The sequence below is a fragment of the Erithacus rubecula genome (assembly GCF_903797595.1).
Source record: "Erithacus rubecula genome assembly, chromosome: 24".
In the NCBI taxonomy this organism is placed as follows: domain Eukaryota; kingdom Metazoa; phylum Chordata; class Aves; order Passeriformes; family Muscicapidae; genus Erithacus; species Erithacus rubecula.
The window spans coordinates 2,065,872-2,089,623 of record NC_136676.1 but is presented as its reverse complement, the minus strand read 5'-3'; the positions used below and the strand labels follow the sequence as shown (position 1 = coordinate 2,089,623).

The window sequence follows — 23,752 nt, the reverse complement described above, 5'->3', positions numbered from 1 at the left end:
CCCCAGGTGCCACATCCACGTGGTTTTTGGGCACTTCTGGGGCAGTGACTCTACCACTGCCTGTGCCAATGTGTGACCACCCTTTCCATAAAGAATTTTTCCCCATATCCAGCCTGAGCCTCCCCTGGCCCAGCCTGAGGCTGTCCCCTCTCCCCCTGTCCCTGTTCCTGGAGCAGAGTCCAACCTGGGGCTGTCCCCTCCTGTCAGGGAGTTGTGCAGAGCCACAAGGGCCCCCCTGATCCCCTTTTCTCCAGGCTGAGCCCCTTCCCAGCTCCCCATCTGCTCCAGGCTGCAGTGCAGAGCAGTCCCAGCTGATGGATTGATGGCAGTGATGGTGTGGCTGGATCCCATCCTTTGCAGGGATGGAGGAGATGTGCTCTGGTGGCTCTCACCATCCTCCTCAGGAGCCCTGCCCAGATTTCCTGCTCAAATGGAGAGGGGAGTCCAGGACTTCCTCAGCCCTGGGTAAAACATGGTATCAGGTGAGCTAACAGGGTGTTTTAGGACTGAGGAAGGAGCACTGATGGTGGATTTAAGAGGACATTTGAAAGGATACACAGTCCTTTATCAGCTGCTGGAGAAGGTCCCACTGCCCTGGCAAAACCTTCACTGTGAAGGTGGCACCTGCCAGATGTTTGCAGATGTCTCTTGGTTTTGGGCTGTGCAGGTCCTGCTGTTTCATTGCATTGCTGCAGTTCAAGGAGGGAGAGTCCTTTTGGCACCACTGAAGGGTGGCTGAGCCTCTGGGTTTTTGGGGTGGAATGCCAAGGCACAGTGCTGGTGTCCCTGAGCCTGTTAGTCTAGGGAGCCCCTGCCTTCCTCCTGCCTTGCTGGCTTAATGCATCTGCTGGATTTTTGCTCCAAAGCACAATAAAAAGGAAGAAATGCTATTTTATCCTCCCACCAAAGTTCTAATACTCAACAGATTAACACCCTGGATTAGGCTGAGGTGCTGTTAATGTGGAGATGTGTGGAATGATGTTCTCAGAAGACCTTCCTGGGGGCAAAATGTAGAACTGCAGATGTAGTTCCATTTGCCAGAAAAAGGGAGCACTGGGTGTTTGAAGGAGATAGTGCCTGGGATCATGATGTAGCAGTGATTTGGGATCCTGCTGTGTTCACCTTCTAGAAGAGCAGGATTTACCAGCTCCATCTGTGATCAGATGCCCAGCTCTGGTTGCCTGTCCCAGCTGCAGTGGTGATCAAGGTGGGTTTGGGCAGTTTCAGGAATCCTCCAGTGCTGGAGATGCCCCAGGTCCCTGGTGGCCAGGCTCAGGGCTGGGCAGCCCCCCTGGGGAAGCAGTGTCCTAAATCATCTCTTAATATTCAACCTGAGCATCCCAAGTCACGATTTGTGCTTTAAAATGGTCTCTCATGGGTCAGGATGTCCACCCTGGAGTGACTTGCTGTTCTCATTTTATGGGATGAGTCACTGTTCTTGTTTTATGGGATGAGATCCCTTCTACGTAGCTGAGCGTGGGTGAGGGCTGTGTTTTCCCTTCATTACTTCCAGCTTTTTCTTTATGAAATTGCATCTCTCTGGGAATGGTTTAAACCATGGGTTTGGTTCTCATTCTGCCCCAGGTGTTGGTGGTACACAAATAACTTTGCCTGATGGTGCCAATTCCATTTGGCCATGGATCCCCATTGCCCCAGAGATCCTGTCCCCAGAGGCTGGGGAAAGGAGCACCTGGGAGGAGGTGGGAAAGGAGCTAATCCATAAGTTTATTTTGGGATGGCTCACAGCCTTCCTGTGTGCACACATCCAGAATACTACAATAAACACTGGAATCATCAGAGGTTCTGTTCACAAGGGCATGGAGTCACAGGACAAGGGGGAATGCCATTGCCAGAAGGAAGGATTAGGTTGGATATTGGGAAGAAATTCTCCAGTGTGAAGGTGGTGAGAGCCTGGCACAGATTCCCAGAGCAGCTGTGGCTGCCCCTGGATCCCTGGCAGTGCCCAAGGACAGGGTTGGGAGCAGCCTGGGACAGTGGAAAGTGTCCCTGCCCATGGCAGGGGGTGGAACAGGATGAGCTTTAAGGTTTCTCCCAATCCAAATGATTCGGGGATTTTCCTTGGAGCAGTGATTTGCAATCCCATCCCAGCTTCCAACTGGCTCAGATGGGGTGATTGTTTGCAGGTAGCAGAGCTGCCTCCTCCCTCATTCCAGAGCATCTCACACACGGAGGATGCTGTGGATGGTGACCAGGTGTGGGAGCAGCTCCATCCCGGATCTGGGGATGCTCCCCCAGCCCCTGCTCCCCCCTGGCCCCTCCCTGCTGGTCTTTAACAGCCGTTTCCCTGTGAAATCAGAGGGATTGAGGGCTGTGAAATACAAATGATTCGTCCTAAACGCTGTGTAATGGATTCCACCGGCAGCCTGCGTGTTTCTAATAAAAGCCTCTGGATGAGGGGAGGCTCCCAGCTGGCAGGGTCAGGGTGTGGGGAGGGGGGCTCAGCCTGCAGGGTCCCCTCCAGGCTCTTGGGCAGTCTCCTGTGAGCTGGAGCTGCTGGCTTGGGAGCAGCTCTGGAACCCCACAGGGCTGTGAGCCAAGGGGAAGGATAAATTCTCAGCAGTGCTCTCCAAGGGGAGCTGTGCTTCTCTGTGCTGCCAGGGGAAATGTGGGGTTCATATTCTGTGAATTTCCTGAGCTGGAAGGGACCCACAAGGACATCCTGGCTCTGCTCAGGGCACCCCAGCAATTCCTACCCTGTGCCTGGAGCTCTGGGTGTGCTCATTCCTTGGGAGCCTGGGCAGTGCAGGCACCCTCTGGGGAAAAAACATTTCCTGAAATCCAAACTAACCCTCCCTGACACAGCCTCAGCCATTCTCTTGAGCTCAGATGTGGAATTTGGGGACACAGGGCAGCAGCAGTACATCACCATGGGACACAGAGCTGCCCTGAGGATGGAGCTGCAGCTCAGGCTGGCTGCAGGGAAGGGGGTTCCCTGGAGAGGGGGGATGCACAGGGCTGGAGAAAAACACATGGGCAGCACCTGGTGCTTCCAAACCAGGCAACAGATGAGTCACCCCAAGAGGAAAGCAGAGGGTTCACACCTTTAATGTGCAGTTCTGCAGCATTAGGAGCAAGGAGGGATTCCCACGTGCTCCAGCAAAAGATGGATTTACAGGTTGGTCAAAATAAAGTATTCCAAGTGGGAGATTCCCATCTGCAGCAAATCCCAGTGCTGGGAGAGCAGCAAAGGCTGGAGGGGATGGATTGGTTACACCTGAGGGAATTCAGCACATCAGGGAGCAGAAGTGGGTCTGAGCATGGTCACTCTGTGTATGGGAGCACAGCTATGGGCATAACCAGGGAACCTCTAGCTCTGAAAACACCTTGGAAATGGGATATTCCTGGAGTGAAAGAGCTGGTCAGGGCCTGGGCTGGTGAGCTGGGACACACCTGCATGTCCTGGCTTTGTGGTACCAGCCCTGGATCTGTTTGTGGTGTCCACAGCCGAAGGAGAATCAAAATAAAAATAAATCATTTTAATGGTGGTGACTCAAGGTGTGGAATCCTGCCCACTGCTGGCCCTGCTGAGGAGATGAGGAGTGTCTGCTGCCTTGTCTGCTGGCCTGGAGGAAGGACTGTTAATCTGGAAAGGCTGTTTAATTAGGCAGGGCAGGACTCTGTGGCTTGGAAGCTGGACTAACTCAGCCTGGTAGAGAGTGTATTTTTAATAACGTGTCTAATTAACTGTACAGCAGATCACCCAGGGGTGGAGTTGATTGACTATTGCTCCAATCTGTAGATCAAAGGTGGCTGATTTCTCATAAACTGGTTGTGCCCCCAGGGCTCTTCCCTCTGGCTAATCCAGCCATCCCAGGCACGTTCTGGCTGGGGTGACAGCTTTGCCAAGGGTGACACTTCTTCCACCACAGCAGGCTGCTCCAAGCCCTGTCCCACCTGGCCTTGGACACCTTGAGTGGAAAGATACCTGGACACAAGGTCTGGGTTATCCTTCTGGCATCTTCCTACAACCATCTTGGCTGTCAGAATCACTGGCATTCCCCTGTGCTGCCCCTGGTCCCTTCCCATGGCACAAACTGGGGTTTTCCATGCTACTTTCCTCTGGACATCCACCCTGCCTGACCAACCCTGGGGAAAACCTCACCCAGGGTCAGAGCAGATGTTCCCCTGTCACCCATCTGAGCTCAGGGTCCTGGAGCCAGGAGCTGGCCTTTGTTCCCTGCCACTGGCCAGGAACAGCCAGCCCTGTTGCCCTGCCTGGGGGGCTCAGTGCCCTGGACCACAGAGGGGTAAAACTGTTCAGTCCCTGTGTGTTTGGGTGGTGTTTTCCAGGGTCTGATGTTTCTGTGCTCTGCAGGGAGTAGAGACATCTTGGTTTTGGGGTGGGCTGGCCAAAGCAGGCATTTCCCTCAGCTCTGAGTGGGAATTTGCCAGCCTTGTGCCACCCCTGCAGGGAATGCTCTATTTCTGGGCAGCAGCTGCTCAGCTCCATCCCAGCTGGATGTGCCACCTCTCAGTACCCACCTGGCTGCTGGTGGCAGAGCTCTCTGGGTGTCCATCCTGTCACCTGTGTTCTATTTTGCTTTGGGAGCTTTGTCACACGAGTGACCTTGAGCAAATCCATGATGTCTGCAGGTAATAAAAGCTGCCAGGGGTGAGAGGTGCCAGAGGGCTGGTGGTGCTGTTGGACACCCTCCCAGCACCACAGCTGACTCCTGCAGGGATGCTCCCCTGCCCCCAGCCCTCCCATCACTCTGTGGCTCCTTTCCCAGGCTCCTGCTCAGTCCCAGCCTGGGGACACCATGGCCTGGGGACAGTGAGGGTGTGGAGCTGAGGCTTGGCACTACTCTGTTGTATTATCATGTGTGTATTATAACATGTGCCATGCTTGGAGTGGGGTGTAAGGGTTCACCAAGTTCCTTAAATCACAGAATCCCAGGGTGGTTTGGGTTGGATGGAATATTGAAGCCCAGAACTACATGAAGAGTTAATTATTTTCTCTGAGCAAAGTAGACAAAGGCTCAGCCAAGGGGTTTTTCTCCAGCTCTGAATGCTGGGCAGTGTGAGGGGGTGGATGGGGCCAGCAGCCCAGAGCATCCCCTGGCCTGTGCTCTGCAGGCAGGATGAGGCAGGAGACAAGGAGACATCTCCTGCAGGAGGGGCAGGTGCTGCTCCTGCATCAGGGAGGTGTTTTTCACCCCATGGGCATGTTCTGCCCTGCCCAGGCTGCTGCAGTACCATGGGGTGCAGACCTGGAGTCACAGAGTTTGGGTTGGAAGGGACCTCAAAGCTCATCCAGTGCCACCCCTGCCATGGCAGGGACATCTTCCACTGCCCCAGGTGCTCCAAGCCCTGTCCACTCCTGTCCTCCAGTGGCCTTGGACACTTCCAGGGATCCAGGAACAGCCACAGCTTCCCTGGGCAGCCTGTGCCAGGGCTTCCTCACCCTCACAGGGTTTTATTAAGAATTTCTTCTTAATATCTGATTAAATTAACCCTCCTGGCAGGGTGGGCACAGGCTGGTACCCCCTTCCCTGCCTGCCAAGCACATGGGGTTTGGGGTGCCTTGCCCTGTGCATTTGGGTTATGGGAACAGGCACCTCCTGCAGGGTTGGCAGCACTGGAAGCCCCAAGGTGCTCAGCACCCTGCCCTGGGTCACACCTGAGCTCTGGGTACACGGCAGCTTCTGGGCTCCCCTTGGCCCTGGTGGCTCATCGCTGTTTTTGTGATGTGCCAGTGATGCACAGAGTGCCACCTCCTGCTCTGCCTGGTCTTGAGGACATCAGAGTGGCCACTCAGCCCATGTTCCTGCCACAAATTCCCACTGCAGCAGTGCTGGGGTTCCCATGGCTTGGCCCCCATGGCTCAGATCATTGTGCAGCAGCAGCAGCACCTGGGGGCTCCCTGTGCTGGGAGAGGATGGGGGTGCTGAGGTGCCAGAGGGCTGAGTGTGGTGCTGGGCAATGGGAGAGGAGCAGTGTCCTCTTCTTTTATTGCTCTTATTAGTGTTTTAATATTATTTTATTGCTCTTCTTTTATTGCTCTCTGAGATTTGGGTGCATCCCTGGGTACCCAAGCACTTCCCACAGGTCACAGTCCCTCCCTGAGCAGTGGATGGACATCAGGAGAGATCCTTCCCATCACACTTGGGGGGTTCAGGGATCACTGGGAGTGCAGCAGCAAGGGGAGGATGAACTTGCTGCTCCCTCACGTGTTTTCCTCCTGCAGACATTGATTTATAGAGGTTGCTTCATGCTGAGTAGGGAATTTGGGGGATGGGGCACTCACTGCACAGCACTTTTCACCTGATTTCCCATGTCAAGGCTGATGTCAGGTAACACCTCAGTCACCCTGCAAACTAAATTTTGCAAGTGTGGTCCCTTTATGAGGCTCAGGCAGCAAACCCTAAATCCTGCAAAGCTGTTAGGGCTTGTCTGTGAATCCTTTGCATCCTCAGAAGATGCAGGGATGCTCTCTGCAGAGTGGGAATGCAACTGGAGGATCCTTCCAGGCTCCTCAAGCTGCATCCATGCAAAGAGTGTTGGGGATTTGGGGTGCCAGGGAGAGGGACAACCACAGCCTGGCTCCAGGACTGTCACAGCAGGAGCTGCAAGTGCTGGGGTGTCTCTGGGCACTGCCATGCTCAGTGTCCCTGCAGTGCCAGGGGCTCTGTCTCAGTTCCACTGGCAGCCTCTGGAGAAGAGCAATCCCTGCTGCTGGCAGAGATGGGAAAAGGCAGAGAAAGGTCTGTCCCTCCCCAGCTCAGTCCCTGCCCATAGGACACTGCTGGATCCCTGCTGTCCTGTGTCTGTGGGGCTGTTGGGGACACTCCTGGTGGCCTGTCCTTGCTGTCCTGTGTCTGTGGGGCTGTTGGGGACACTCCTGGTGGCCTGTCCTTGCTGTCCTGTGTCTGTGGGGCTGTTGGGGGTGTCCCCAGCCATGCAGTGCAGCCACAGCTTCATGGCTACATCTGATATTTCTGCTGCCTGATCCTCAAGGCTGGTTCAGGATGTGGCTCTATTGCTGTACCTCCACAAAGCACTTGAGATGCAGAGCAGGGAGGTCCCAGTGCAGGCTGTGAACCACTGAGATTTTGGCCTACAGAGCTCTCAGCATTCACTCACCCTCCCTGCTGCTCATTCTGCTCTCCTGTGTCCTGGCCATCTCTCTGGTTTCACTCTTGGCTGAGTTGTCTGGGCGATTGCTGTGATTTTCAGGGACCTGTTGGGCTGTTCCTCCCCCCAGGATTTTGTGGTCATTCCTGAGGGACCAGGATGGACTCTGCAGCAGTGCTTGTACAGCCACCATGGCCTCTTTGAAAGCAGCACTTGCTGCTTTAGGGTGCTCCAGGTCCAGGAAGTCTTTGTGAGCAGCTGGATGTGGGAGCCAGTCCTTGAGGCATGAGGACTTCATCCCAGAGCCACAGCTGTCCCAGTTTGCTGGTGGAGATGGGGTTGAACCAAGACCCCTGAGCTCCCTTCCACCAGCCCTGTGTGATGCTCCAAACCCATTCCCCATCCTGGGAGTGCTCTGTCCCTGCTTGGTGCACAGCGCAGGCTGCTGGAAGGGGACAGGGCAGCTCTTGGTGCTGGGCTGTCCTTGCCCTGTGGGGCTCAGGGCTCTGCTGACCATACCTTGCTGCTGGAGAGCAAATGTTTGTCCTGGGGCTGATGCTGCCATCAGGAAATGACTCAGAGTTGCTGTGCTGACCTCAGCACCTGCCCTCTCCTGCCAGCCAGGGCTCTCAGGTGTGTCTGTGTCTCCTGGCATCTCTGGCTCCTGCAGGTCCCCACGGCTGCTCATCCCTCTGGCTGTGCCCTTGTTTGGGTTGGTGTGTCTGTGTTTGCTGCCTTCACACTTGAGCATCCCCATGGACTGGCCTTTCCACAGCTCTGATTTTGGTGCATTTATAATTACTTTTTTTTTTTTCTTCCCTTTTTTCTGTCTCCTGGCAGTCAGTTTTTTCATTGATACATCCTTTCGCAACTGTCTGCATCTCAGAGCTGCTAATTCACTGCTGCCAACTTCCCCTGGGTTTAATTTATACAATATGTTTATTTTTACTGCAATTTTTTTCCTTTTATTCCAAGCCAAGATAATTTTAAACTCAAGACGCCTCCTTTTATGATCCCAGATTTATGAGATTTTTGGCAAAGCCGCCATAAGCCGTAATTACTCTTCATTGTTTTTGTTTACATTTCCCTCCCGATCAATTTTTCCTAATAATCCCTTTCAACTTGTGGAAATTGCCCTTTTTCCACCTCCGGGTGTGTTTGTGTTTGATGTGTGCAGAAATCCCTTCCCACAGCCATGGGAGCAGATTGGGGATGTGTGTACCTGTACAGCAGGTAAATCATCTGTGCTCACAGCCATGGGATGGAGGGATGGAGGGATGATGGATGGATGATGGATGGATGGATGGATGGATGGATGGATGGATGGATGGATGATGGATGGATGATGGATGGATGGATGATGGATGGATGGATGATGGATGGATGGATGGATGGATGGATGGATGGATGGATGGATGGATGGATGGATGGATGGATGGATGATGGATGGATGGATGGATGGATGATGGATTGATGGATGATGGATTGGATGGATGGATGGATGGATGATGGATGGATGATGGATGATGGATGATGGATGGATGATGGATGGATGATGGATGGATGATGGATGGATGGATGGATGATGAATGGATGATGGATGGATGGATGGATGGATGATGGATGGATGATGGATGATGGATGGATGATGGATGGATGATGGATGGATGATGAATGGATGATGGATGGATGGATGGATGATGGATGGATGATGAATGGATGATGGATGGATGGATGGATGGATGGATGGATGGATGGATGGATGGATGGAAAGGAGGGATGCAGCACATCCCTTTCCTGTGTGGGATCACCTGCACAGTGACACCCACCAACAGAGCATCCCTCAGTTCAGCCCAGTGCTTCTGAGGGTGCAGGAGTGTGCAAGAGGGGAGGAGGGGAGCCCTCTCCATGGTGAGGTGTTGGAAATGGGGTTTTCCCAAGGAAGGAAACATTTGCCTCTCACTAGAACCTCCCACCAGGCACAGCTGCTGGCTCCTCTGGTGCTTCATGTGCCATGGTGGGGTTGGGGGGAATGCAGGGTTTGCATTCCTGGCAGAGCCCTGGAGACAGAAAAGGATGGCAGTGGGGAGATGCCTTGGCCTTGGGAGGGACTGGAGAGAAGCCAAGCTCCTTGAGGGATTTCTGGGCTTCCCTGCATCTGTCCTGGGGAGGAGCTTCCTCCAGGCAGGAGCCTGAGCTGAAGCCCCCTGCTGACCAGAGGATCCCTGCCATGCTTGACAAAAGCAAGGCAGCAGCTCCTGCTTGGAGCTGCCAACCAGGAGCACATTCCCATCTTGTCAGTAACAACAGACAAAACTTGGAATGTCAGGTAGATGCACAGAACCAAGGTGTGTGACAGAGCATCTCTGCTGACCCCATTCTTGGGTGTGTGGGGGTGCACGAGGGGGGCAGCAGTGCCAGAGGAGCAGGAGCATCCACAGGCTCTGGTGTTTGGGTGTCCATGTGGCACAAGCCCTGAGGTGTTTGGTGTTTCTTGTTTGCTGGGGGACCCTAATCCTGGATCCCTGGTGCAGGTGTAGCCTGGTGCCTGTAGCACTGCCTGTCCCTGCCTGTCCTGTCCCTGCCTGTCCCTGTCTGTTCCTGCCTGTCCTGTCCCTGCCTGTCCTGTCGCTGCCTGTCACTGTCGCTGCCTGTCCCTGCCTGTCCCTGCCTGTCCCTGCCTGTCCTGTCCCTGCCTGTTCCTGTCCCTGCCTGTCCCTGCCTGTTCCTGTCCCTGTCTGTTTCTGCCTGTCCCTGCCTGTCCCTGTTTGTCCCTGCCTGTCCTGTCTCTATGTGTCCCTGCCTGTCCCTGCCTGTCCCCACACTGCCATCACCTCCCCACACCATGCTGAGCTCTGCATGTATTTCTTGCAGGGTGCCTGCATTCAGGGGCACTGGAGCAGCTGGCTGGGCTGCAGGCAGGGGCTGGCTCTGGGGCAGCAGTGCTGGCAGCAGCTTTGGCCATCCAGTCACAGAGGAGGGTGCCCAGGTCCCTCCCTGGCTGCACCAGGGACTCATCCTGCTCTTTGATGCTTCTTGTCTGGCTCCTGGTCCTGTTTCCCCCCACTGGTGGCTCTGGGTGGGCTGGGCAGGCTGTGGGGCACAGCTGTGTGTCACTGCAGGGCTCTGGGGCTTCTGCTGCAGCTTTGGCTTGCAGATAACATCTTTCCCTGTAAATGTTATTATCCTGTGTATGTTCAGGCCAGAGAGAGAGGGGGGGGGTCACCATCTGTGTTTTCCAATAAAAGAAAATTAAAATTGAAGCCCATTAAGGGTAGCTCAGTTGGGATTCTGAGCAGGACTCTGGAGCCTGCTGGGAGTGAGTTGCTTACAGCCTGTGCCACCAAGCAGGGTGACAAAACCTCATTTAGTGCCAGCAGTGCTGGGAGGTGGCACTGGCTGTGCTCACTGTCCCCACTGTGGGGAAGGGGTGGCCCCAAGGGGAGGAGGGACAGAGGTGGCCACACTGCCATGCCCTGGGCTCGTGTCACCCCTCCTGGTCCCCTCCAAGGATGGGCAGGGGTTAGTGAGGAAATGTCCAAGAGCCAAGTGTGTCCTCCTTACCCAGTGATGCTGTGCAGCCTCCAGGCTTCCTGCTGCATCCCACATCTCCTGGGTGACCCTGGGGACACAGGACAGTCTGGGGACAGTGGATGGATGCAGGAGAGTGGCTGTGGCTATCAGAGGGGACTGGGCAGTGTCACACCCTGTACCACAGGGTGGGAGCAGGTTATGGTGTCATACAGCAGCTTTTTGGCAGCCTGCTGCAGCCAGGAGCTGCACATGGCCCCTGCTGCTGCACACCAGAGGCAGTGGCTCAGTTTGGGCACCAGTGTGACACCCCAGTGTCAGTGACATTCCCCATGGGGGGACTGTGCCATGCTGGACCAGGGCATGGTGGAGGCTGATGGTTCCTTTGGGGCTGGGGCAGCTCTGGAGGGAGTTTCTGGAGGGCATGGCACTCCAACCTCCCAGAGCACCCCATCCCAGGGGAGCCAGAGAGACCTGGAGCCTCTCAGGAGGGACATGGCCCTGTTCCATCCTCTTGGAAAAAGCCTTAGTGGGGAATTCAGTCTCTGCTGGGCCTGGATGAGATGGATGTTTACCCTGGGACTCCCTCCCTGAGGGTGTCTCACAGCTGATGGGGTCAGTGCCACCACAGAGACATCAGCAGTGGCAGTGGCTGTTAAATTCCTGCCTGTCTGCTCATTCCTGCATTCCCAGCAGCAGCAGGAGGGGCTCTGTTCTCTGCCTTTTGGCATCTGCATTGTCTCTTCCCAGCAGCCTGCCCTGAACTCAGACCACCTACAGATTCAGCTCCTTTTGGGGCTGATGCCCCAGTGTGTCCCTGGTTCCCAGAGAGCTTTGGTGGGGTTGTCCTGCTTCTGCTGAGCCCTGGAGCAGCTGCTGTGGGGAGCTGGGACAGGCAGGATGCATCCACAGCCCTGAGAGGGATAATGTGGCAGCCAGGTGGAACCTGCCTCACATCCAGCCTCACCTGCTTCTTTAGCAGGGACTGAGGACTGGCTGAATCCTGGACTGGCTGAGGGTCAGCTGAGTGCTGGGGAAGCAGGACACGTGCTGGGGTGACCTGCAGAGCCCCATGGGCTGTTGCTGAGTTTGTCTTCTCCTTGCTTTGAGCTTCCAGCAGTGGAGCAGTCAGCACAGCTGGCACAGGGAGAGGAGGAGTGGGAAGAGACTGCTGGGTTTGAGCCCTGGCTCCCTCATTGGCATTGCCCTGGTCCCCATGGCCAGGTACAGCTCTCTCCAAGCCCAGTTTGGTGTGTTTTCTGGTCTAACAAGGCTGGGATCAGTGGTTTCTTTCTGCACAGTGATGCCATCCCTGGGTTTGGTCCCTGAGGATGGTCCAGACAAGGGCAGGCAATCAGAGTAAGGGAGGGATTTTGGTGGGAATGGGAAAGCATAGCCCAGCTCATGGCATTTCCCTCATTGAAATGCAGGGGGAGTTTCACCTGGAGTTGCTGAAATGCTGTCCCAAGGGCAGAGCTCTGGGGCCATGCCCTTGTTTGACACCAGTGCTGACCCCAAGTGTCAGGAGCAGCTGGGTGAGAGTGAGCCAGCAGCTTCTGCTGAGCCCCAGCAGCTTCCATCCCCTGCTGCCTCTGGGCTGCCCCTGCTCACAGGGCTTGCAGGAGCTGTGACTGATGTCCTGGGAGCTGAGGAGCCAGGAATGCTCCATGCCACCCCAGAGTGAGGACACCTTTCATCTTTCCCCTGCCAGTGCTGTGCAGTATCAGCTCCCCCTGCTCCATGGTCCTGCTGGGCAGGTCAGAGGCATTCTGTGTGATGAAGATGATGGTCATCATCCTAATTCCTGTGTCTCTGAGTCTGGCTGCACCTATTTTTTTCATGGAAAGGCCCTGTAGGTAATGGAAAGGCTGTGGGTGAGCAGGTCCCTCAGTGCTGTGCTCACTGCCATGACCTGGGGGTGGCCTTTGGGCTCTGGGTCCCCATCCCAGCTCAGCCCCCCATCACTCAGTGTCCCTGCTGGAGCTGAGGGGATCCCTGAGTGCAGAGCCCAGAGTCCTGTAGCTGCTCACAAAGCAGGGAGCTGTTCCAGCTCTGCTGGGGGATTGGGTTTCAGCCTGTTCCGCTGGCCCCTGGCCAGGCAAAGCAAAGCTGGGGCTGCAGGGAAGGGCCATGCCTTGCTCAGCCCCCTCTGCTCCCCCTGGCACAAATATCAGCAGGCTCCAGGGAAGCACAGGAGGCAGAGAGGGGCCTTTCAGCTCGGGGAAGGGTGAAGGGATCCTGTGGCAAGGGCTGCTTGGGTGGGGACACAGGAGTTTCTCATCATGTCCTGGCTGTGCTGGCTGTGCCTGGAGCAGGTACATGGCTCCAGGAGCAGAGTTTCAATGTGGAGGAGCTCATTCTCACCTGTCCTGCTCCTGCTCCACCTGCCTGGGCTCTGGCACCCTGTGTCTTTCCAGCCTGGAGCTGATGAGGTGCTTTAGGTGGCTGCCAGGTCATGTAAGGGACATTTGACTTTACATTTGCATCTGTGAGCTTTAATGTTGGTATCTCAGGTTCCCCTGAAACAGGCAGTCATCTCCTCCCACAGCATTCCCAACAGGTGACAAGGAATGATCTCCCTCTGTCTCTGGAGGTTTCTTGCCTGCTTTGCACATCCAGCACTGGCCACAGCTGATGTGGTTGTGAAGCTTGCACCCTGTGTTGATAATATTAAAATCCTGGCAAGTGTCCTACCCTGAGAGAGGAGCTGGCCTGAGGAGGGAAAGGGAAAAAGTTGTGGGTGGAAAAATGAGGGTGGAGGCTCCAGCTATCTGTGGGGCTATTTATTTGTCCAGCTGTTTCTTTATCTGGATGAGCTTGGAGCCTGTGAATGCAAAGCATTTGCCAGGACTTCTGAGAAACTCGGGTCCAGATGCTCTAAATTGGTCTGGATTGGCAAAACTCCCTGCAAGTCATTTTTCTGGACGGAGGGAAGTGTGTCTGCAGCATGCACTGCTCCTCTCTTCATCCCTTCCACCCTCTGCCACTGTCCTTGCTCCTGCCACTCCCCATCCCCACTCCTGGCCACCCAGCATCATCCCAGACTTGTCCTCCCCTCCCAGTTCTGTCCACCAGGGACAGGCAGCAGGGCTGGGGACAGCCCCCAGAGCTGGGGACAGCCCCCAGGGCTGGCAGGGAGCTGCTCAGAGAAAACATCTCCAGGTGAGAAGCACTGACCCCTGAGTGTGCTGGGGGAGCATGGCTCTGGTGGGAAGCAGCCACAGTTGAGTCTGCTGGTTTGGAGCAGCTGCAGATTCATTCCTAATGCTGTGGGCAGCATGTGAAGCTGCAGATAAACACACAGGAGGGGAGAGGAGAAGCACAGCACTGAGGAGAGGCTGCAGCTATCACAGCCAGGCTGCCACCCTGCCACTCTGGTGGCTTTGCTGCATGTCCTGGCTGCATGAGGGGCTTCATGGGCTGCCAGGGCATCACCTGGAGGAGACTGTACAATGTGACAGTGGTCAGGATGGTTGTGACAGACAGAGATTTCTATAAGCCAGGTCTTGAAACTTGGGGTTTATTGCATAGGGCTGGGTAAAAAGGGCCCTGCTGGGAGCAGGGCAGACAGAGAGTGGGGGGCAAGGTAAGAGAGTCTAAGAGAGGTAAGAGAGTGATTTTTCCATTTACAATACAATAAATCTTTTTCTGTGTTGAATATTTTAATTTCTACTAACCAATCTAATACAAGATACAAATCCTACAGCATTTCCATACAGCCTGTAAGAATCATTACATCACATCATGTATTATACTTTAAACCCTAAAAATGACTCTTTGGACCCTTCTGCCAATCCAGCAGGGTCTTCTCTGACCTTTGGGCCATTGTTCTATCAAGAGGTGATTACTTTCCTGGCCATCATATTGTCTTCTAGTTACTTAGTATTTAGGTTTAGTATCTCAAAGGTGGCTTTCATTTCATTCTTGCTCATGGTTTCCATATTCTCAAAATCTTTTGCTAGGCAATCATATTTTTAAGGTTTTCCTGATCCATCCTTCCCAGCAATCACCCTGTTACCTGGTGCTGCCAAGCCAGCAGGATGGCACTGTGAAGGTGTGACAGCCAGTGAAGGTGCCAAGGTGGTCAAGGCATGAACAGCTGAGCTTTTCCATGCTGGAATTGCTCTGTGCTTGTTGTCCCCAGCCCAGGAGCTGGTCCTGCTGTGTGCCCATGCAGCTGTGTGAGTGTCCCCAGGTAGGGCAGGGGAGCTGCTGCTGACAGCCCAGCACAGAGGAGGGTGATGGTTCCTGTGCCTTGGGGTTTGTCACATTTTGTGTGGGGCTCAGAACTTTGTCCAAATGATGTCCCTGGGTCTGTCACCTGTCACTCAGGAAAGTCCTTGAGCATCTGAACAGGTTGCCCAGAGAGGTTGGCCCAGACTCCCCATCCCTGTAGTGCCCAAGGCCAGCTTGGACAGGGTTTGGAGCAACCTGGGACAGAGGAAAGTGTCCCTGCCCATGGCAGGGGGTGACACTGGATGAGCTTTAAGGTCCCAAAATTCTGATCACACCCACTTGTGCTGACCCTGCTCAGGGTCACTGTGCTTCACAGTTATCCCCAATTTTCTATAACCCAGGCACTCTGTGCTCAGTGTAACCCCATCCCCAAAAGGATTTCAGCAGCTTGGTGCAAAAACTGCCCCAAAAGGGACACACTGGAGTGATACAGCTGTGTGTGATGGGGACCACAGAGCTGGCACCCCCTGCACCTGGAGGGTGATAAACAGAGACAGGAACCTGGTTTGGGGAGGAAGAGGAGGAGGAAGCTGAGCTAATTTAGCTGTCTTGGAGATGGATCATTTGCCACCCGTGAGCACCACAAGAGGGAAAGGGTTTGGACTGCAGAGTCTTTGTAGAAGGAAAAGGAAATCCAATAGCTGGCAGCTGAATGGTGTAAATCCAGACTAAAATTAATGGAATATCTGGTGTTTTTTATGGGAAGATAATTTGCCATTGGAAAAACTTGCTTAAACCCTGCAAATTTCTTCTCCTCCTTGTGCCTGGGCCAGCCAGAGTGGATGCAGAGCTCCAGGGGGATCCTTGAGCTGAGGGTGAGGGGTGGGGGCAGTGCTGTACTGAGCACATTCCCACTGCACAGGGCTTTCATTAAATAAAAGGCTTTTAGAAATGCAAAATGCTGCAGAATATGAAGTTTATTTGGGGAATTGTTTGTAATGACTTAGAATATATCTTCTTTTCCATTTTAGTCACTGCTATTAATGTACTTACTGTGCACCACTGTCAGTGGTAGTTAAGATAAAGTAACAAATTCAGGGGGTTTTTTTAAAGCTTCTTGCTAGCACTGGGTGAAAAATACTGTTTTCCTTTCAGATCAAATGCCACTGGTGTTTTAATGAAAAAACCAGATCCTCTGATAAAGTAAACACTATTATTGACCTATGTAAACAAATACTCAGTTTAAAAAGAAATTTTGTAAATCTGACCCACAACATTGCAGGATTAGCTGTTTTCCAGAACTCTTCCTAGTGGGAAAAATTTGAAAAGAACTATTTTTTTGCTTTTTACTCTTGGACTAAAACCAAATTTTGAAATCCTGGTTTCCTGTGAACTGGAAACCACTGGCTTGAACCAGGAGTAATGAGCAAGCCACAGTCTGAGGAGGATTTACTGCCAGGAGAAGGTGCAGGGAGCACAGTGCTGCCAAGGCACTTTTTGGGGTGCCACTGGGGAAGGGGGAGCTCACACACACTGAGCAGTTGTCACCTCTGCATCCAGCCTTGGATCTGCTCCAGGCTGAGCTTTCCTTGCTTTGTTTTTGTTCAGTGGGATGAAGTGGAGAAGGTGGAGATGCTCTTGGGAGGTTTGTGGCAGAATTCTGGTTTTTCTGGTGGGGAGAAGGACAGCAGGACATGGTTACATCCAGCAACTCCATTCCCATCCTGGGACCACCTTGGCAGTGTCCAAACCAGGCTGGACAGGGCTTGGGCTACTGGAAGGTGTCCTGCCCATGGCAGAAAGGTGGGACTGGGTGGGCTGGAAGGTCCCACCCAACCCCAACCATTCTGGCACTTCCCAATATCCCTGCCAGTGCAATTGGCATCCCCAGGGCATGTGCTGAAATCAGGATTGTCAGGATTTCCTCTCTGGGCATCACCATGCTCTCAGCACAGAGCCATGTGCTGCCCTGTGCATTCTGTCCCACCACACTCCCCTCGTGTCCAGCCTTGGTGTTTTGGGGCATTTAGGTGGAATTTCTAAACTGCATTTCCTAAACTCAGGAATATTGTCCTGTTTTCTTAAACTGCCAGCCTTGGCTGTGGTGCAGAAAAATCCCTGTGTTGCAATGGGCATGTGGCTGCAGACCTGGAGGACAGAGAGTCACCCAGATGTGGAAACCACTCATGGGATGGTCCAAAAAAGACTTGAGCAGTCCCTGGAAGGGTTAAAGAAGTGTGTAGATGCTTAGAGATGTGGTTTAGTGCTGCAGTAATGATTGGAATCAATGATATGACTTTTCCATCCATGATTCTAAGGTTCTGTCCCACTGATTTCTGATGGGACTGGCACCTTCACCTGCTCATGTTGGCCCAGGTATAACCTGAGCATCCTCCTTTGCCATCAGTGCAGTTAAACCAGCCCACAGCTGTTTGGGATGAGCAGAATTCCAGTGCTGGAAGGATCATGAGCTGCAGGAAAGGTGAAGAGGCTTTGTTGGTCTGTGCTGGTCAGTGGTAGCATCACCTGACCTGTTTCAACCCAAATCATCTGGAAAACCAGCTTTAACAGTGGTTTAATTTTTTAGTAGTTTTAAAGCCTGAAAGTGCTGTTCTTTCCCACATCCTACTCATCTCTGAGGATTCTCCCCACTGTGCAAAATGCTGAGAAAAAAAACATTCTGCTTTTGGCAAAGGAAACCAGAAGATGATGGATGATCCCTTCTCGAGGATAGAACTGGGCTGGGGTGCCTGGATTTGGGATTGAGAGGAGGAAAATCCAGTTTGGCTGATGGATGGAAGAGACATTGCCTGTGTCCCACCTCAAATCCTGGGGTCACTTTTGAGCCCCTAATGAAAATTAAGAGATTGAGGGGCATTTGCAGAGAAGGGAACAGAGCTGGGGAAGGGGCTGGAGCACCAGGGGTGGCTGGGGGAGCTGGAGGGAGAAAAGGAACTCAGGGGGAACCTTGTGGCTCTGCACAGAAGGGACATCTGGGGGGTTGGGTTCTGCTGCCAAGGAGAGACAGAACAGGAGGAAACAGCTTCAAGCTGTGCCAGGGGAGGTTTGGATTGGATATTAGGGAAAATTCCTTCATGGAAAGGGTGGTCAGGCATTGAACAGGGCAGTGGTGGAATCCCCATCCCTGGAGATGTTCAGAAAATGTGTGGATGTGTCACTTGTGAACGTGGTTTAGTGATGAGCTGGGCTGATGGTTGCACTGGGTGATCTTGGAGGTCATTTCCAGCCTTGACCTTCTGTGGTTGCATGGTTCTGGGTGGGGCTGGGGAGAAGTGGGCAGTGGGTGGAGGGATCAGTACCTGGATGCCCTGGCTGAGCTGTGGCCAAAAGGCTCAGGGTGGGATGGGCTCTAGCCCTGCAGCCCTGGGCTAGCTCCTCTCCATCTCCAGTCCTTTCATCAGCATCCAGTGATGAGATGTTTCACCTTCTTTCCACAGAGACACTGATGGACTCCACAACAGCGACAGCAGAGCTGGGCTGGACAGTGCATCCTCCATCAGGGGTAAGGCAGCACCTGCTGGCACCTGCAGCTGCTCTGGGCTCTCTGCTGCTCATGAGTGTGGCAGGCTTGGCCCAGAAATAGTCAGGCACTGATGCAGAGTGCCTTGGCCATGTGAGAAGAGCACAAGAGGAGGTGGTAGTTGAGGTTTCCAGTAGTTTTCTAGGAGAGGATACTTCAAAAAATACCCTGGTGTTGGTGGGGTGTAATTCCCACCCCACAGAGTCAAACCAGTGTGGTGCTGGAGGGATCCTACTGTCCATAGAGCTGGCCTGCAGCCACCTAAAAATGAGGAGGGCAAGAAACAACCTGCCAAGGCCACCATCATTTGTCCCCATAGTCTCACTTGTTATTCCATTGCCTGTCACCTGTAGCAGGATGAGGGCATTGGGCTCTGGTCCTGACAGGACTGTCCAGCATCCCTGGCATCCCACAGAGAGGTGGGTTTGTCTTCTTTGCCAGGGCCAGGAATGGGCACAGCCAGAGCTCCAGCAGAGTTTGGACAAAGCTCTCAGGGATGCCCAGGGTGGGATTTTTGGGAAGGGTCAAGAGTTGGACCCAGTGATCCCTGTGTATCCCTTCCAACTCAGAACATTCTGTAATTCTGTGAATTCTGCACCCTTCTGCTCATGGGAGAAAACCAAAGGTTTTTTTGTAGCTATTCAAACACAGCCATCTGTGTGTCCCACATGAGGCATCAAGGTGCTACAGAGCACCCTGCAGTGCCCAGCAGCAGCCACAGTGCCCAGCCCCAGAGCTGCTCCCTTGCACTGGGGTGGCTCAATCCAAACCCTGGAGATGCTCCCCGTGCCCTTGTAGCTGGCTCAGGCTCCATCCTGCCTTCCACCCACCCTCTGCAGGAGCTGGATGAAGACATTTCCTTGGACCTCACCCCCAGCTGACAGCATGCCCCCAGTCTGAGCTGACTTGGCAGAAGAAAAGAAGCAGCCAAGAAAAGCCTGGTGTGGGGAGGGAGGTGACACAGAGCAGGAGCAGCCTGGCTGCAGTGCCCATCACCATGATAAAGGGCAGAGCTGCCCCAGTGCCTGCCCAGGGGGATGAAGGGCACACAAAGGGGGGGAGCAGAGGTCAAGTCTTTTTCTCTCCTGGCCCAGCCTTTCTTGTTTGTGGTGTTTCCATATGTGAAGCACGCCCTGCTCCTGCTCCCCAGCCCAGCCCTAATGAGGCCAGGGCCTGCTGGAAGCCTCTCCCTGGGTTTATTGTGCTGCTGCCTTCTTTTGAGCTCCAGGCATGTTAATTAGAGAGCCAGGAGAAAGGGAGAGGCTCCTAATTAAGCGTGGAGGAAGCACAGGGGCTGGTGCACAGGGGTGACTTTCTCTCCCATCTGGGAAAAGGGAGGTCTGGAGGGATGTGGGAGGATTCTATGGGGTGTGGGAGGATTCTATGGGGTGTGGGAGGGTGCTGTGGGGTGTGGGAGGATGCTGGGTTCCCCAGGGTGCTCCTAGCTCCCCCACCAGGGTGGAGATGCCCACCTGGACAGTGCAGTGCAGTGGAGTCACCTGTTTGCACCTCTGGGCTGGGCCCTAGGGGGGATATGGGCACATCACACCCTGCCCTGTGCTCATCATGGGTGACAATTCTGCAGTGCTCTTGTGGCCTGCATCCCACTCACAGGTGACTGGCCTGGCTGGGTGCAGCCAGCATCACCTGGAAGATTTCTGTGTGCTCCTTTTTGGGGATTGTTAGAGACCCCAAAGCCCAAACAGTTGCTGTATGTCTGGCTCTGAAGCTCTTGTGCCATTCATGGATGTCCCCAAGCCCTGTCCCAGCATCTCCTGGTCATCCCAAGCCTTGGAGACCCTCATTCCACCATATGCTGCTCCTGCCTGAGCAAGGCTGGGCTCTCTGGGCTCTTACCCTCCCTGGGGGCTGGGCAGGTGTGTGTTGGGTCCATTGCTCTTGGTGGCTGCCAAGGTGAGTGTCTGGAGTGGTCCAGGGGAGGGAGAGCCACATCAGAGCAGGGCAAGGGGAGGAATTGCTTCTGCATGCCTTGTCCTTGATTCCCTCACTCCCCTCCCAGCCAGTCCTCTGAAAAGCAGGGAGATCCTGCAATTTCCCACTAACACACCAAATGGATTTCTTGTCCACAAAGCAAATGCTCTGGCTGTGTTTTGTGAGGATGCTCTTCTCCCCCAGCCCTGGCAGCAGATTTACAGGCACTGCCAATCTGAGGTGGTTGGAGCTGCTGGGGATCTTCCCTGGCAGCCTTCTGTTGGGCTGAGAGCCTTGCTGTGCCTGAGCAATCTGCCTCCCATCTCCTGAGCCTCCCTCCCCAGTCCTGGGTGCCCTTGTGAGGCCATTGACACCCCGAGGGGCTGGAGGTGCCCTGCTCCTGCAGGATTGTCCCTGGGTTTGGTCCTGGCACTGGATCTGGGCTGTGCTTCTGCCCTGCCCTGGCTGCTGTGATCCTGCATCCAGGGCAGGGCAGTGCTGGGGGTGTAACATCCATGGGAAACAGCTCAGCTTCCACTTGAGCAGGTTTATGGACAAATTCAGAAGGAGCAGTTCCAGCTGGCCAGGACTGTGTTACATGCCAGCAGGACTCTGGGCCCTGCTGCCAGCAGCTCTGGGTGGGGATGGGGCTGCAGGGAGATCACTCTGGGCAGGGGGAGATGCTCTGTGAGCTGAGGGCTCTCCCCCCACAAAGACCCTTCTCTGTTGGTGCTCCCCACAGAGTGGCTGGTTACAGGCTGCAGCTCATGCCCTGCATCTCCCACTCTGAAGCATCCCCATCCTCCACAGAGACAACAAGCACTGGAGGATTTGGGGAAAAACAGCCTGGGAAAAGGGCAGAGAGCTGGAGAAGACCAGGAGATGTCACAGCACCCTGAGCACTGTGGGGACCCAAGGGGACAGCTGGAACTGTGTCAGGGAGGTTTAGACTGGATATAAAATGTTCTTTCCCTAGAGGGAGCTGGGCACTGCCCAGGCACAGCCCCAGGGCTGCCAGAGCTCCAAGAGTGTTTGTTCACCACTCTCAAGCACAGGGGGGGTTGTTGGGGTGTCTGTGCAGGGCCAGGAGTGGGGTTTGATGATCCTTGTGGGTCCCTTCCAGCTCAGGATATTCTCTTCTGTAATTCTGCAGAGCTTCCTCCAGAACTGGCAGTCAGTCAGCTGGGGGAGCTTCCCATGGGGAAGCCTGTCAGCTCTGAGCTATCCTGTGAGAAGGATGTTGCTGTCATGGCACAGCTCGTGGGCATGTCTGCATTCCACAGATCCAGCTCAGGACACCTGCTGGAGGAACCCCAGAGCATTTGGCCCTCAAAGGGACGGGGACGAGGGCTCCACAGGGACTCACCCAGCACCTCCCTTTTTGGGAACACAGTGGGGTTGGCCATTGTCCCATCCTGCCCCTGGGACGGGGAAGAGTCACAGCCAGTGAGGGATCCAGGTCTGTGTGCTGTGTGTGTGGCCCTGGTGCGAATCCCTGTGCTAAAGGCACCGTGTCCCTGCTCCACAGGCACAGCCCTGCAGCACAGCCATGGGCACAGCCCCTGCAAAACCATTCCTGCAGAGCAGTGGCCTTGCTGCCCCAGCAGCAGCAGGCTTGACCCTGACTCCAGGCATGGAGCATGGTGCTGGTGGCACTGAGGTGTCCCCACAGCGTGTGTGGGTCAAACCCTGCCCAGGCAGGTACAGGGCACCTGCAGGGGGGTGCTGGGCACTCTGGGGCAGCCTGTGGGGTGGGCTGGGCACAGAGAGGGGCAGCTGGGGCTGGCAGAACCTGCTGGGCACACAGTGGGGACGGGAGGAGGTGAGGAGGGGGGAGCAGCTCAGCACAGCCCCTGACTGTGTGTGCGTCCTGCCCACAGTGGGAAGAGGTGAGCGGCTACGACGAGAACATGAACACCATCCGCACCTACCAGGTGTGCAACGTCTTCGAGTCCAGCCAGAACAACTGGCTGCGCACCAAGTACATCCGCAGGCGAGGGGCGCACCGCATCCACGTGGAGATGAAATTCTCTGTCCGGGACTGCAGCAGCATCCCCAACGTGCCAGGCTCCTGCAAGGAGACTTTCAACCTCTACTATTTCGAGTCAGACGTTGACTCGGCCACCAAGACTTTCCCCAGCTGGATGGAGAACCCCTGGATGAAGGTGGACACCATTGCTGCTGACGAGAGCTTCTCGCAGGTGGACCTGGGCGGGCGGGTGATGAAGATCAACACGGAGGTGCGCAGCTTCGGGCCTGTCTCCAGGAATGGCTTCTACCTGGCCTTCCAGGACTACGGGGGCTGCATGTCCCTGATCGCCGTCCGCGTCTTCTACCGCAAGTGTCCGCGCGTCATCCAGAACGGGGCCGTGTTCCAGGAGACGCTGTCGGGGGCGGAGAGCACCTCGCTGGTGGCAGCCAGGGGCACGTGCATTGCCAATGCTGAGGAGGTGGATGTGCCCATCAAGCTGTACTGCAATGGTGATGGAGAGTGGCTGGTGCCCATCGGCCGCTGCATGTGCCGGGCTGGCTACGAGTCGGTGGAGAACGGCACCGTCTGCAGAGGTAACACGGTCCAGGGGTTCAGCTCTGCTGCTGGGATTTGCATCTGGGATCTGCATGAACCACCTGGGAGGGGTGGCACGGGCTGGTTGTGTTCCCAGCTCCTCACTCGTCTTCACAGGGAGCATGGGGACCATGGTGCTGCCCCACCCAGAGGTCCAGGTGGAGAAAGGCATCCCAGATGTTCTGGTTTGGAGGACAGATGTCTGCCAATAAAGGCAGAAGCTTCTCTTTGAAATGTACAATGTAAACCCCCTCCCTCCAAATTATTATAATTTTGAAATTATGGAACTCTCAGGCAAAGATATGGAAATAGGAATAACAGTTCTTCACTAGGAAAATTAAAATAGAAATACAGTATTACACAGAACAATCCCAAGCACTGCCAGAGTCAGAATTCAAGCTGACACCCGTCAGTCAGTCAGGGTGGTGGCAGCAGTCCCATTCAATGGTGGCTGCATCCTCCTGCAGTGGCAGATGTGGTTCAGCTGGAGCAGTGGTCCTGGAGAAGGTGCAGTTTCCTCTGAAGGTGCAGGGATGATGTGGAAAGGTCTGGCTTTCCTCTGGAATCCAGTGGAAAGAAGGTACCTTGGTGTCCAAAATCTCAGTTTTTCTCTGGGTAGGAAAGGCTTGGCTCCTCCCCTGGCTGGAGCATCTCCCAGTGGGATGATGGAATTTTATCAGTCATGCACTGGGACTCAATGGCCATGAACAGGAAATATCTCCTGGAGGGAGGATGGGCTGTGGAAAGATAAAGATGATTGCCCAGCTGGTTTAAAGATGGCCCATTAGCAGATAATGTATGCCAGGAGATCAGGGTCACTGCCCCACCCAGTTTTTAACAATGACCCATTAACAGGAGATATCTCCCACAGGGATAAGAATCGCTGCCACACCCAGTTTTTAACAATGGCC

General features: G+C 54.5%; 1 protein-coding gene across 4 annotated transcripts in view; it reads left to right on the top strand.

The window, feature by feature from the left end:
• Nucleotides 1-23,752, top strand: part of EPHB2 (EPH receptor B2) — a 123,656-nt gene that overhangs the window by 17,570 nt on the left and 82,334 nt on the right. For all 4 annotated transcript variants that reach the window (XM_079326068.1, XM_079326066.1, XM_079326067.1 and 1 more), the window contains exons 2-3: nucleotides 18,261-18,325; nucleotides 22,156-22,840. In XM_079326068.1, coding sequence (XP_079182194.1) covers nucleotides 18,261-18,325; nucleotides 22,156-22,840 — 750 coding nt within the window. The remainder of the gene's footprint in view (nucleotides 1-18,260; nucleotides 18,326-22,155; nucleotides 22,841-23,752) is intronic.